This window comes from Orbicella franksi, chromosome 14 (assembly GCF_964199315.1).
Source record: "Orbicella franksi chromosome 14, jaOrbFran1.1, whole genome shotgun sequence".
In the NCBI taxonomy this organism is placed as follows: Eukaryota; Metazoa; Cnidaria; class Anthozoa; order Scleractinia; family Merulinidae; genus Orbicella; species Orbicella franksi.
The window spans coordinates 3806031-3821045 of NC_138158.1; the positions used below are offsets into that span (position 1 = coordinate 3806031).

At 37.5% G+C, this 15015-nt stretch overlaps 2 protein-coding genes across 3 annotated transcripts in view; both read right to left on the minus strand.

Annotated features, from left to right (window-relative positions):
* Nucleotides 1-292: 292 nt before the first annotated feature.
* On the minus strand, nucleotides 293-10184 carry LOC145468796 (dolichyl pyrophosphate Man9GlcNAc2 alpha-1,3-glucosyltransferase-like). The gene is made up of 15 exons (XM_081452498.1): nucleotides 9995-10184; nucleotides 8029-8113; nucleotides 6965-7054; nucleotides 6594-6682; nucleotides 6326-6411; nucleotides 5839-5903; nucleotides 5305-5481; nucleotides 3842-3904; nucleotides 3680-3761; nucleotides 3335-3420; nucleotides 2651-2735; nucleotides 2134-2204; nucleotides 1530-1598; nucleotides 936-1059; nucleotides 293-647 (listed from the first exon to the last, which is right to left on the minus strand). Exons 1-15 carry the CDS (start codon nucleotides 10077-10079, stop codon nucleotides 441-443), a joined length of 1464 nt encoding a protein of 487 aa, XP_081308624.1. The 5' UTR covers nucleotides 10080-10184; the 3' UTR covers nucleotides 293-440.
* Nucleotides 10185-12074: 1890 nt separating this feature from the next.
* The window catches only part of LOC145468786 (uncharacterized), a 33456-nt gene continuing 30515 nt past the window's right edge, over nucleotides 12075-15015 (minus strand). The window contains exon 2 of one of the 2 annotated variants that reach the window (XM_081452483.1): nucleotides 12075-14413. In XM_081452483.1, coding sequence (XP_081308609.1) covers nucleotides 12479-14413 — 1935 coding nt within the window. In that variant the 3' untranslated portion in view covers nucleotides 12075-12478. Of the gene's footprint in view, nucleotides 14885-15015 lie in introns of both variants that reach the window. The other variant, XM_081452482.1, reaches the window with a different exon arrangement.

Sequence of the window (15015 nt, forward strand, 5' to 3'; positions counted from 1 at the left end):
GGCCTTGATCTTTGCAACACCAATTAAAGTCACTCAAAACAAATAATACAATGAAATGTGAAATAAATATTTCTTTACCATGAATCATGATCTGGACTCTGTTGCTGAACCCCTGCCACCTTTACACCCTCTGATAAAGTTGTGAATACTAGATTTAATTTGTTTAATCATTAAAGTTGAACTTCATTTCAGCTCTCTCTGTTTTTGGATTATTAACTTGTTATAAAATAACTTACACTCTAAAGGGTATTAATTTTCTAATCAGTGATATTCACCAAACCTGATATATCAGTTAAGTAGAAAATGTCAATAGTCAAAGCTTTATTGAAAATTGTTATCAGGAAGAACACGATCAGTCGAAAACAAAGCAAAAATGGTTAAATTACAAGTGGAGCACAGCACGCACATTCTGCGTATGATTATATTAAATTTAAAACCACTTAAGATTTCTTTTCTTTTCTTGCAACAGACATTACAGCATATGGTAAAGTAAACTGCATGTAATTAAAATAACAGAAAAAAGCTAAGAAATGGACACAGGAGTAGACTGAGATGAGCACCGGCCAGAGGTCTGGGTACTGACTGGGAGGCTTAACAATAGCTGATCCAGCATGTAGACCCAGTACTCCCATCACTGACAGAATAAACTGAAAAAGATTGAAAACAAGGAAGTCAACTATACAGTGCAATTTTTGTTGTTTTGTCTTTTTTTTCTTAAGTTTGGCAACCTACTGTAATAACTAAAAGGGCAGGTTCTAAATATTTCAATAAAGGGGAATGAATAAGAAATAATTTCCGTCAATGTCAATGTTGTATGAAGAAGCTTCATGTTGACCTTTTTTTCCAATTTGGCACCTTTGCTAGGCTTTGACAAGGTGGATGCAAACTGTTTCCTTAGTTTAGGTGAACAACAAAACTGTGTGTGACATATTTACCAAAGCTTGTTTTAGTGGCTTGGTTCTCCCCAGATCAAACACGTGATAAGCAACGGCATAGAACAACAGCATACAGGAAATGTAGGGTAGAGACAGACCATCCTTCAGTAGTAATGGCCACATGCTGCAAACAAATTTTATTTAGTTCCAGATTATTGTATTGCAGCATACCAAGAAAGTACTATCAGATATTTACAATAACTAAATTGGGCCAAGTGACCATGTTATCATTATAGTTATATCAATTCAGGGACTTTATATCACAGGCCATCAAGACAGTGGAGATGGCTTCTGGTTGGCTGATTGGAAATTTGGGTACAGCAATTAAGTCTATTAGTAAGTCTCTTCTTGGGAAAACCTATAAAGTTATAATTTTGATTAGCCTCTTACACAGATATTCTTTGACAATACTGCATCACAAGCACAGCAAAAAAAGTATAGGGAACAGGCTAACGCATTATCCTTTTCAGTCAGTCAACCCCAAAGGAGAATTCATGATTCCTTATAATGGATTATTCTAACTTGTCATGCCACCTGTTTGATTAAAACTTTATTGAACTTGTAAGGAAAATGATGAATAAGTGATTAACAAACCTGAAAGTGGAGATGACTAAGAACCAGACACACTCAAAGGGTTTGTAGTGTAGCAACAGGCACACAGGACTAAACAGAGTAAAATCATATTCATGATCATTTAATTTAAGCAGTATAGTAGAAAACTCCATGAGAAACTATGAGTGCATGCCTTGTTCGGGAGGAAATAGAAGTGCTGGGAATTAATTGCACATACTGTACCAGAAGCCGATCTGATCACGGATTTCTCAATTAAGGGGTTGGCTGGTACCTTGGGGTGCCAGAATCAATGGGGCATGGCCCAAAGATGCTGCAATTTGAGAATTGGATCCCAATTGAAAACTGTTACCCCAGAAACAGTAATGCCACCAAGTAAAAATTACAATGAGGTGCCTGTCCAGAGTGTTTGCCTTTATTTCTGCTGTAATATTCTCAATCTTTTTCAATTTGTGTTATTTTCCACTTCTCCAAAAGGGGTACCCAATCTATACACCCCGCTTTAACTCCACTCCTGCACACAGGCTGTGACTCTGACTACTGACTTCAAGAAAGTTAATGAGTTATGTCAGGTGTTCATTTAAATTGAAGGGGAACTCAATTGACATTGTAAGATCATAATACTTACAGTGCCGCCAGCAGGATTGATTTCTCATGGACTTGATACGAAAAGATGAAAAAACCCAGTGATGAATTCACCTACATGTAATAAGTTTAAACATACAACAAACACTAGTTACAACGTGCAAAAAAATGTTCACTCGATTAATTAGTCAGAGTTAATTTAAGGTTGTAAAATGGTACCCTGAATACAATAATTATTATTCAGAATATATTCGTATAAATTATTATATTTATAAAATCAATATGATCAATTCAGTTTCTTTCTAACAGATTGAAACTCCTTGAATCTGTTCTTTTGGAGACCCAAACTAATGTTGTGACTAATGTTGTGACTGACTAGCAAAAGTCAACTCAACTGCAGTTAATGAGTATTTTCACTCGTGACAAGAACTGGATCATGTAAATTTTCTTACTAGTCATTCCAAGATCTATTAATTAAAATTATCCAGTTTACCAACTTATTTTCAGTCAGTCTAGAATAGGCTAAGTAATAATGCTTCTTCTATGAACCAAAACCTTACCAGAGCCAAAACAAAACGATCTATTGTTGGATTCTTTAACAAATTCAAGGAAGAAGGCAAACAAGCAGTGAGTGTTGACCACGTGCTACGAGAAAAGAGAAAAATAGTAAGCGTTAACTGTGAATTTAGTATTTCAAGTCATTAATTTTGATTTATAGTCTGCAAACTCTAGCCTGTGTTGTGGTACTAGGTAGTGTCTGCGGTGCAGGCGATACAAACTCCAAATAAGTTCAAGAAGATCACAACAGGCCACTATAAAGATTAAGAAGGAGCTGCAGTGGTCTGATGGTTAGTGCATTCAACTTAGAATCCAGTGTTCCAATAAGGCCCGCCTGGGGTGCCAGTGTTATGTTCTGATTGGCAAAACACTTTGCTCTCACAGTGCCTCTCTTGTGTCACTTAGGCACCACCAATCCTCAAAACATTAACAGAAATTAAGACATGAAGCTCATGGGAATCTGGAAATGATCACAACATGGCCAAAAACTATCTGAATGTCGATTCTATTCAAATTCATCCATGTTGGAGTTTACCTGGACTGAGCCTGCTACATGGATGTTCAAGTGATTTTCAAGTTGACCCCCAGCCATTCAGCCTGAGTTACTTTTTTCAAAGTAAATCATTTAAAATGAAAATACATGTTACAAACAGTTTTAAAATGTTTGCTTTAATTTACAGGTTTACCTGAGTTTTATAATCTGTGTTTGAGAAAGAACTCTTTTAACTTTAATTAGAACAGAAAGTGAGCACCATATATTTGCCACCTTGTCCTATGGAATGAAAGCACATTTATTTACATCTTTAGACATGTTAAATACCATCTGACATCACTTTTTGTTTAACATTCAGGGAGCTCTTAAACAAAGTGTTTTCTTTCTTCTCTTTTGCTTTGTGACAGATTTAGTTGTGCTGGCAAATCTAAAACCTTGTAAAATTTATGGAATTAAATAAATGAACTCAATTTAAACACTGTCAGGTCATGTACAATTATAGACTAGTAGAGACAATTTTCAGTTGACAGTTACATACCTCAAAAATACCTCTAGCAAATGGAAAGAGTCTGTGTAGAACTTGTAAAATCATTGGTAATCCAGTCAAGAATGGCAACCAACTTGAAAAAGAAATTGGATGTGAGCTGACATTGTAAGTGAGAAGTTAGAATATTCTGACTAGAAACATTGTCATACATACCACAATATGAATGTTACCACAACAACAATCCCTAGTTTAGCAATGTTGAAAATTCTTGAAATCCTGTGATAGACAGTAATAAAAGATCAATAATTATTGAAACAAATTCATCTGCTGCTGCTGCTGCAAGGTATAAAGTTTTCAATATATTTTATTTATTTACCAGTAGTAATTAAAATGTTGTTGTGGGAATACGGAGTGAAAATTCAGCATGTCTCCCTCTTTGCACAATGTTAAAGGCAAGATGTAAGGCTCATCTGAATGTGTTTTGACCCTTTTAGCCACAATTTAAGCTCTTTTAAAACCCTTTCAGTTCAAAATATTGATTAATTCTTTTTACTGTCAGCCAACAGTACTTTCAATGTCAATTCTACGAATTAGTTGGTAGATCAAGACAATATTACAAGATGATGATTTTCTTTTTTCTTGTAACCTGTTTGACTGATCATGTATTGCTATCGGAAAGAGTTTGATCACTCCTGGGATTGAAAGGGTGGTGCTAACTTCATCTAGGCAAGCTGACAATGGGGAAACCATCATATTTAGTCTCATCCCATCCCAAATAGTAATAATTTCTTATTATTAATAATCATATAGTGTTGACAATTTAAGGGCCCATTAACCGATTTATGCGTGCACTCGCGCGCATTGCTAAGGAGGTGAAATTTCACTTCCAGTTACTTACGTCAGCCTGAGCGCAGAAAATAAAAATAACTCAATCACTTCCAAATTCACTCACATTTTAAATGGTTTACTTTGTGTTTCACAAAATGCAAAGTAAAAAAAGTACAAGCAAAGACAAAATAAGAGAAAGACAAAAACAAGAGCAATAGAAAGAGAAAAACTAACTCCGTGTGGCTTTGTTTGATCTTACCGAAGTGCACTGGTTGTGTAAATTTGCACACGCGCTGATAGGGTAACTTCCAATATATATCGGGCACACTTCTGATTTCTTTAAATGCTAAAGGAAACGCAGTTTTTCCTTAAATCCAGCCATTTTGGACGGATTTCAATTAAAGCCAACATTGGAAACATAGCTATGCATTCCTTTTTCAAATCATGCTTTTTTCAGAAAATTACAAACTTTTTTTAAATACTTTGAAATTATCTCAAAATCTGACCTTTTAGAAATGAAACAAAATCTATGCATAGCGTAATGAGTATTTAAATTAAAATATAAAATCAATGAAAAAAATTCCGATAAAGTAATTTGCCTGGGAGCCTTTGCATTTTTTCAGTATTAGTCACATGACCATGGGCGTGGCCTGATGACATCATCACTAGTGTTGCTGATCATGGAAAAGTTAAAACACATGAAATAACTCTGAAGTAACTAAAAATGACAAGGTTCTATGAGAATAAATTTTCCCTAGCAACGGCTCAAAAAGATCGGTTAATGGGCCCTCAACTCTCCCTGATACTAACAAAGGACTTAGCATCTACATTTTAATTTACAACTTTACCAGGAATTTTCTTTCCATGATTTTCCTAACAAATAGAAAAAGAAAGGTAGAGCATGGTAAAGCTCCATCTGCTTGTAATTTAAAGCCAGTGTGAATGCAATTGACCCCAGAAGATCATGATCGCAAGCTAGTCCAATCACTCCCCACAGTGCTAAACCAAGGCTTATCACATTGTATCTGAATTTGAGAATTAAGGAGGTGAATGTAAACAAAGCATGCATTCCTTTGGGATGATCTGGAGCAGGATCAGTGATCTGAAATCACTCAGATCATTGTGCATCAAAGGAACCAATGAATCCATGACTAGAATGGATTCACTAGTTGCTTTGGTGTACTATGATCTGAGCGATCTTGGATCAATATCGCTGATCCTGATTCAAATCACCCCAAAGGAATGCACCCAAAGTCACCCACGTTTACAGAGGTTTCTTTTTACTAGTTTTTCTTTCGCTAGGAAAATAAAACAATCATGTTTTATTGATCTGCCATTGTCAAAGGCAACATGGTTATCAGTGAATAATGGGCAAAGGATACTGAAAGTGACCATGGTCGATGAGAATAAGACCAGGGTAAAATAATATAGCAGCTGTAACCAGGACCTGAGAAATGTATCAACAAAATTAATAATTTAAGAGGTGCTGGGATACTTATATTCCCTTGTGAAACAAGGAGAGTTTCACATTACATTAACAGTCGTGAACTGTACTTAGGGCCTCTGTCTTTGCACCCCTTCAATCGAGAAATTTATGATATCAAATAAATGGCACATCAGAGGGATCGTGTGAGGGATCGATCAAGGGTATCGATCGACACTCGACCGTGGATGCCTTTAGTACACGATTCTATCAGAGTAAGTAGAATTTAACAAATTTATACCATATCAAATTAAATTTAGATTCCCACTCATCTCACACTTACTAATAAATATTAAAATTTACATGAAAGGGGTAACTATGTTATTTTTAAAAGAAAATGACTGATGACTCAAGTTTTCTTTTAGACCAAGAGAAAGAACTCTCACCTTATTCACAGCAGGTTTCCTTCCCAAGCAGACAAAACAAAAGACAAAGACTGCAGGAATGTACACCAATACATCGGCTATAAGGACTTTGAAAAATGAAGAAGGAAAACTACAAATTATTATTTAGTTACACTAAAAAATAGAAAATATAAAAGTCCACTCAGCCATTTTTGTTTGTCTCAACTGACAAATGATATTACTGGGTAAAGTAATATTTCATATTATAGTATTGTTAAATCTATCTGAAACATATATGTCATGATATTACCTGTGTATCTCATGAACAACTTATGTTCCAGGCTTTCATGTCCCCTGGATTTTTTAAGTGCAACCCAGTTTGGATTTATCTTGTTGGCTCTGTGAGATAAACAACAAAAGTTGAAAGTTTGAAATGAAAGGTCTAACATCTGTACTTGTACGCCTGATCAAAAAGTCATCCAGTTAGAAATATTAAATAGCAGTTAGGTTTCGGGAGATAAAAATGAAAAAGGGATCCAAGAAGATTTTTGTGACCCATTGGTGACCAGATTAACAGGGATCCACTGTATAAACAGACTGAAGGCAAAGTGTAGAATTAAATTATTCACTGATCATGCACTGAAGTTTGAACTATTCATGTTTTTAAGTCAAATTACTCACATAAATCCACAAATCCAACTGTGATAAGCAGTCAGAGGTGGATAATCCAAGCCCCAATACATCAAGTCATTGTTAGTTGTATTAGTGTACCTGAGGATCAACGAACAGTTAAAACGTTCATGACTGACAACTTCTTATAGACGGTTTTCACTGTCACGCAATGAAAAAATAAATCGAAAACTATTCAGTGGATAAAGTCAAGAAATTTTGATATTATAGGAGACAGGTAAAGGAGAAACTTCTCCAATTTTTGGGTCTCTGCGTTTTTCCAAACTTCAGATATTCGTCGAAATGTTTTGCGCAAATTTACAGAGCCCAGTATGGAGCCGCCATGGCGGCCGGAAAATAGTGCAAACATCATCATCAAACATTCTGGAACTTACTTTGGCTATCTAGGTGACTGATTATCTGAACTGAACCAACAAACATTTACACAAGCACTTTTCCTAACACTTTAACTCCTAAAAAGGCTAAAAATCATTAGATAAGTGTATATTTCTCCACAAACGCGATCAGAGTGGTATGTCACGCACCGACATAACTCTGAACTTCAAATGGCACTGGTTTCTAAACCAACTACACTATTGAGCTTAAAAGTTGTAAACAGATTTAAGTTTAGATCCCCTTATGCCTTATGAGGATAAAAATTTTTGTGGCTCTTTAGTTTTGGATTTTGGAATTTGATGACGTCACGTGAAAACGATCTATTGGGGTTGCCTGTTGCACTCGTATGTGAAGAAACTGTCATCACCTGCTACAAACCGAAAACGGATTGACAATGTGTAGTTCCAGAAAATATCAATACCCCCAACAACGAAGGGAATTCCACCTAAGACCCCTCTTCCCTCTGGAATTTCCAATTCCCTCCGTGGTGGGAGTATGGATATTTTCTGAAACCACACAATGTTGGGTTCTTCTGAAAAGGTTCCCTAGTATATCGGGGTGTCTCTAGGAGTTTGAAATCCAGATACTGTTAATCTTCAATCTTTCTTTAACCTTTATACTTGGATTTGTCCTAAAAGGGAAATGAGAATATTAGATCTGATCGCTTTTGATGAGCTTACCACTCATCAACCGGCAGATTGTAAGTTATCTCCATCCAGTGCCTCTGCGCTTCATAATCTCCAAACATCGGTGGTTTCCCTTTTCCTGTAAAAAAAAAATAAATAAATAAAAATAATAATAATAATAATAATAATAATAATGCTGGAGATGTAGAAAGAAGAGAAAAAGCAAACAAGGGGTGTTTCTTGGCCTCCCTAGGCAACTTGTTGTTGCCTGGAGCCAATGACGAAACCAGCTTCAATATCATCAATAGCTGTGCGAATCTTTAATACTAATACTAATAATAATAATAATGATAATAATAATACTAATAATAATAATAACAACCATCCGATCCAACAAAATCTGGCGTTCACTTCAAGCCTCAGCTGATAATAAAACTAGTGAGACAATCTCAGATAGTGCAGAGCGCAGTTGATAGCTCTGATACAGTAGTCCCATAAGTACTCACCCCTGCTCGGTTCACTTCCGGTTTGTGTCTACCTTGGTAGTCTGCTACAGCTTTTCCCCTTTGCAGTGTGTATGTTTCAAGGTTGTATTTTCATTCAAGGTCCAAACATTATGCACAAATTAATTACTACTGGTGCTTTAAGTTGATTTTCGTTCATTTTAAATTCAACAATACGCTGAAGCAGCAAACGTGACAATTTAGCTCTTCACGCCAACTTTGTAACTTGATACTTGTGTTTTCCTCGCAAAGCCATGTAATATGAAACCCCTGTTTTCTCCAAAACATATGGAAGATGTCCTTGTTTTTTGGAGATAAATGAAAGAAAGTTAAATATCTGATGTAGTGATGAAGAAACGGAACAGAGACGATGTTTTACTAAAAATGCAAATTTTTACCGATGAACAAGAACTAATTTAATTATCAGATAGTCACGAAATACCACTTTCTTTTTCTGTTGCCACCTTTGTTGTTAACAATAAAACAATTCAAAATTAACACACAACGATATTGATGGCTGAGAAGCTTTTCAACGAAAAGTATTGAAGATAAACAGCGCTACTTGGCCGATATGAATGAGTCTCCTCAAAGACTGATTAAATTAATTTGAACTTTCATTAGGTGCCACAGCGTCTGCAGCAATATTTGAGCATTTTCCTGGTTTCTTTTGTTACAAATTTACAATTTGCGGAGTATTAAAGCCACTAACTTGAGAACTTTTTGGTCTCTCTTACAGACACAATTAAGGCAAGAAATAAACAAGTCGCTAAGGAGAAGCAATATATTTGAACTCTGACAAGCACACTATTGTAGATTGAAAACAGCAGATGATATTTGTTGAACCGACCCGTTTGTAATTCTAAAAGCTACGCAGCCACAGTAACGTTTCACTTTTGCAATAAAAAGGGACAATTGGCGCTACCTGAAAAATAACTGCCGTCCTTGGTCACATGACACGATATATAAAATACTGCGTGTAAAGATAGTGTATAACACTAACAATGCTAGAACGCATGCGTCTTACATGTTGAGCTCTACCATAAGGAAAACCACTCAACATTTGTGTGTGATTCCATATGCAATGTATCCTTCACCTAATATAGAAGCCACGAACCCTAACTAATCTACGCATGCGTTTAGGGCAAATTAGTTTTGTTCTAAGGAGAATGGTACCACAAGGAGAGCAAGGGGTTACCTGAAAGAAATATATAGCTTTGCGATATTCAAAGTTAAGCGACGGCGATGGAATGTGTTTTACGTAGAGTACACATGTACCTTTCCCACCCTACTCCCACTACTTCCTTGCCTCTAGACTAATCATGAATTAATTGAAATTAATTAATTAAACAAACATTAAAGTTTACACCTTAGCGCCATAGGGCCATAGTGCCATAGCGCCATAGCGCCATAGCGCCTTAGTTCCTTAGCGGCAGGCAACCCCCATAACCATCCCAATAGTGCACTCTGCACTAAAAATACCATACGTGAAAATTCGATCATTTTTCTTAGAAAATTACCTGAATATGAACTAATCGACACACACCAACGAATAAGAACAGCAGCTAGAACACATAACACTACAGAATAGAACTTTTCCGCCATTTCCTTGTCGATCAGTTTCACATTTCATACAATCGAAAAAACTTAGCTTCCGTCCGCCATTTTGAAAAAAATGCAGGAGAGTTACGGGATTACTCTATTCCAGACCCTCGGCGAGGAATTACCATTCCCTCTCGGAAAAAGTTTCACTTTTGAGTGTTTGTACAGAAATCTGAAGTTAATTTGTAACCGTCTTTGTAACCTGGAACAGTTTTCAATAAAAAAAAGTTATTTCTCAAAAATCCTTAACCTGCAAATTATTGAAGTGACAAACTCAGCTATTGCCTCGTGTGCCACTTTTTCTTCTTACCACATTTTGACGTCATTTGTGATCTATTTCTGATCAGGGGAATGGTAACATGGAATCTACTTGTTTTATTTGTAAATAAAGAAACTAAAATTAATGTTTGTTAATTACGTCATCTATGAGTCTGTCCTCCAATAGATCATAAGCAAGAACCAATCAAAATGCGAGAATAATTTGAATTATTATATAAATTTTAAGTAGAATGCGAGGGCAAGCGGGAGTTCTGGAACTGAACTAGGAGTTCCAGAGCTTTGTCTCCCATCCATACTGTCGAAAGTGCCTTCTGTTGCACTTCCAGGCCTTGATGTGTTCTCCGGAGCCCAGTGAAGTTAGCCGTAAGATTTGAAAGGCCCTGGTCAACAAACGTAGCGCTCTGGAAAAAAATTATCCTGTGTAGCAGGCGTAAAACGGAGGGGGAGGCAAAGCGCTATTGCCTCCTTACCCCGGCGTCCCCGTTTAGAAAAAAATGGGCGTGAAACAAAATAGAACAGACGCAGAACTCCTGATCTGCGGAAAAATTCGTCCGCAGACACAGGCAGTCCACACATTTGCTTTGTTTCATTTTTCACGCGTAAGTTCGTTTAAAATATACACGACAGAGGAAACTCTGCTTTACGTTAGGCTGCATGCAATAACGATGCTCTGTTTTATTGGCATTTTACTAAAATACATATAGTCGGCTAACACTAACCCCGCTGTATTAAAGGCATAAACTCTTCAGTGCAGCTGTAGACTGCGATTTATAAAAATAGTCCTTTATTTTTATTCTTTTTTTTTAATTCTATTGTCACATTTTATCGACAATTCGGTGTGTTAAAGGAGGTAAGTCACGGTTTTTGCATCTTGTGAGCCTAAGCCTAAATTTTTCAAGTTCGTCGTTTGTAATCCGTGTTAATCTTCTCCATCCATCGTTGTTTCTTTATGGTTTATTATTATTTATCTCTTTGGTGTTTTTGTATCTTAGTGAACTAGTATTTTAAGGTTTCCTTCAATTTAAAAGTAATTTTGTACCTGGCCAAAATAACTTTCAACACCGTGATTGAGTTCCTTTAAGATAAAAATGTATAAATGAATAGTCTCTTGACATATATAGATAAATTTGAATGCGCTACGTCAGCCAATAGATAAAAAGGATCACCATAGGTTGACAGTCCGAATTCAGTAGATAAAAGATAAAGTAAAGGTTAAGTTTGAATTCATATCTGGTTATAAACAAATATATGAATACCTTTACTCGTTTTGCGTAAATACCATTTTTACAATCTGATTCTAAATTGTTCTCGTTTTCTGTTTAATAGAGTTTCACTTACACTATTTCATATTTCAGTTAATTATAGAAGATGACTTAATAAATTACTATAATAGTTTTGCATCCTCTCCGAAACTGCATGAAGAGACGTACAGGAACCACTCCTGTGTATATCTAATGCCCTTTTCTGCTTGTGTGTTTCACCGGGTTAAATATATGCAAGTTCATTTGAATCACAACAAAAGTGATCACTGAGAACTAAATGTTTATGGCACTGAGGTTTCGCCTGAATGTGAAGATTGGTTCCTGCTTCTGCTCAGGTTGTCTCCCACTTTAGCTTTGTCGAGGAGACACTTTACTCTCACAATGCCTCTCGCCACTGCGAGCACAGGCGAATTTAATGTTCGGGGCAACCCCGCAATGGACTAGCATCCCATTCGGGGGGGGGGGGGTAGGGTCGAATACTCCTTTTAGTCGCTTCATGCTACAGAAATCATGGATAAGCGCCGGCCTGATGGGCGCCACTTGGCTTGTATACAGACTTTTCTTTACCCTTAAAGACACTGTGAGAGTAAAGCGTTTTGTGCAAGGACACAACACAGTGATCCCGTCCGCAGCTCTAACCCAAACTACTCGATCCCGATTTAAGGGCACTAACCATTTGACCACCGGGCGATAAAAGCTTTTACATTCAATCTCGATATGCCTTCCGACCTTGATGGAAATTCGAAGACTGGTTTCCAGCAATCAGTTTCCGCGCGCGCCCCTGAGACGCAAGGAAGAGAGAGTGAAGGAGAGGGCCTGGGATGGTGATTGGTTTAATTTTCTTCGCCCCAGTGCCTACAGCTATGAACATAACGTTTCCATTTCATCGGCAACTGCATCAAGTCCAAGTAAGTCTAACAGAGCCGTACATCGCTGTTCTATGACTCGAACACGCTTTATCGGAGATTCACTGCGCCACTTGAGGTAATTCTTTCTAGCATCTCTCACGTGAGAAAATGGGTTATTCAAAGCTTGTTGCAATTGCCTTTCATCTGGATTCGTGCTTTGCACAATCCAGTCAATTAAACTATCAGGCATTTCGAAGCCAGCAAATTTGTATATTTTCTTAGCTGTTGTTATAGGCATACTAGTAATTTCCTCGTAGTTGATCTCCATATACCGTTCTTTCATCGCCGCATTCTCTAACTGTCTACCAAACCTTATGTTCGCTTCAATTTTCGCGCACATCCTACCCACTAGTGCAGGAAATCCCGTGTAGGTGAAATCAGAAATCCAACCAGCTTTTATTCGCGAGTTTATGCTTCCTCTAGGATCGCGCACGATTTGAATAATTCGGATGTCCGTGTCTGGATTCGCAACAAACACATTCGGGATAAAAACTGAGATGCTTTCGAGAGGAACTCGAACCTGTCCCACCTTGACAACACTGTGGTTAAATTTGTTAAGACAAACCTCTTCTGCGAATTTTGGATTCTGGTAAAGATTAGGCCAAGTGGCTCGTCCTGATGTTGTTTTTTTTGCAAAGGGGTATGTTCTAAACACGTTTTTCTCGAAGACCCCGTTACCAACCCAAGAGCTTGCAGTGGAAGCAAGAAATTTTTTCCCTGCCATTGAACGGGTGAATTGACAAGATAGCAAGGCATTCACTACGTCTCTTGTAGATTGAGTTTTCTTAAGATCTCTTGTTTGAAGCTGGGAGAACCATTTCTTTGTAACCCACAATGGTTCATACACTGTGAACATTTGCGGATCTGCTGCAAACATTTTAGTTATAAATGTCGTCCCGGAACGATCGTCGCCAAAGATAAGAAGACTTTTTCGTTTTTCCGAAGATGTCTTCGGGCGTGGATCGAAGTCCTGCTCATTATCGGTAATTTGTGGAGTCGTTTTACCTTGGTGATTTGAAGCCACTTTGCTTGAGTCCTGTTCGGAGTCGGATCTTGATTTCTCCGAAGACGTCTTCGGAAGTGGATCGGAATGCTGTTTATTATCGGTAATTTTCGGCGGCGGTTTACCTTGCTGATTTGAAACCACTTTGCTTGAGTCCTGTTCGGAGTCGGATCTTGCTTTCTCCGAAGATGTCTTCGGAAGTGGATCGGAATGCTGTTTATTATGGGTAATTTTACTTTGTTGATTCAAAGCCACTTTGCTCGAGTCCTGTTCGTGGTTGGGTCTTGCTTGCCGAGACTCATTCAATGTGATGTTATTTTGATCATGAATACTTAGCGGTTCCAGTTCTGACATAGATCCTTTAGAGTTACCATCGTATTTAGTCTTTCGACCTGACTTATCCTTAAAGTCTAAACTCTGATTCTCCGCAAGAGAACGATAGTTAGAGTTTTCTTGCGATTCATCAAGATCGATTTCATGAATAGTTAAATCCCTATCAGTCGGGGAGTTCTTTGTCTGACTCAAGGAAGGGATTTTCTCTATCTTTTGTTGGTGAAAGTTAGTCTGAGATTCCGGTAAATATGGTTCTTGAATTTGTCCCTTCTTAGGTGTTTCTTCATCTTGTGAAAAGTGTAATGGTTCCAACTTAGTGGTTTCATCATTGGACAAGTTTATTGTTTCTGACTGTTGTTCTGTCTCTTCCGGTTCCATCTGAAGATTTGGTGAGTGTTGTTTAGGACGTTCTAATTCCTTCCGCAAACTTGTCGGCGGGTGATCGTTGATAGATTTCATCGTGTCGGGCTGTCGTTCAGAATCCGATGATTTCCGAAGATTGGAGGAGGAACGTTGTGAGTCAATCGGCAACGATTGTCGTTGGGAATCAAGCTGAAACACAGATACGTTTCGAGAATCTGAATTTCCTCGTCCGTGTAACTGAATCTTCGTCTTGGAACCGCCGCCCACAGACTTAGATACACTACGTCGTTTTCTAAAGTTGGATTTAAGCTGGAATGTGGGTTTAGATGTAGGTTTAATTTCCTCTGCATAATCTGAATCAAAATTGAACAGATCTTGGAACGTATCGTCGTTTTCCAAATGATCGGAAGTTTCTTGTGTTTTGCCCATTCCTTCAAAGTACGAGTCGTTCCACTGCAATTCAGCTTCAAAGTTTCTTGGTAAGGACATATCAGCCATAATGTGAGGATTTTCTATGTCATGTACCATCATAAATAAATAAACACCCGAAAAAGTGATTACAACCAAAGCAAGTTTTAACAAGTCCATGCCTCGAAGCCCTCTCCGCGTTCTTTTGTCACTGAAAGCCATTTATGCTTCTGCCAAGGTCATAAGCCGTCCCTGAAGATGGATCAGACAAATATAATTAGTAGTCTTCTACTTGTACGCTAAAGACATCAAACCGAGAGGTGAAAGAAAACGAATTTATACTACGCTCACTTTTGATTAGATGTATTCGAACGCATCCGGTC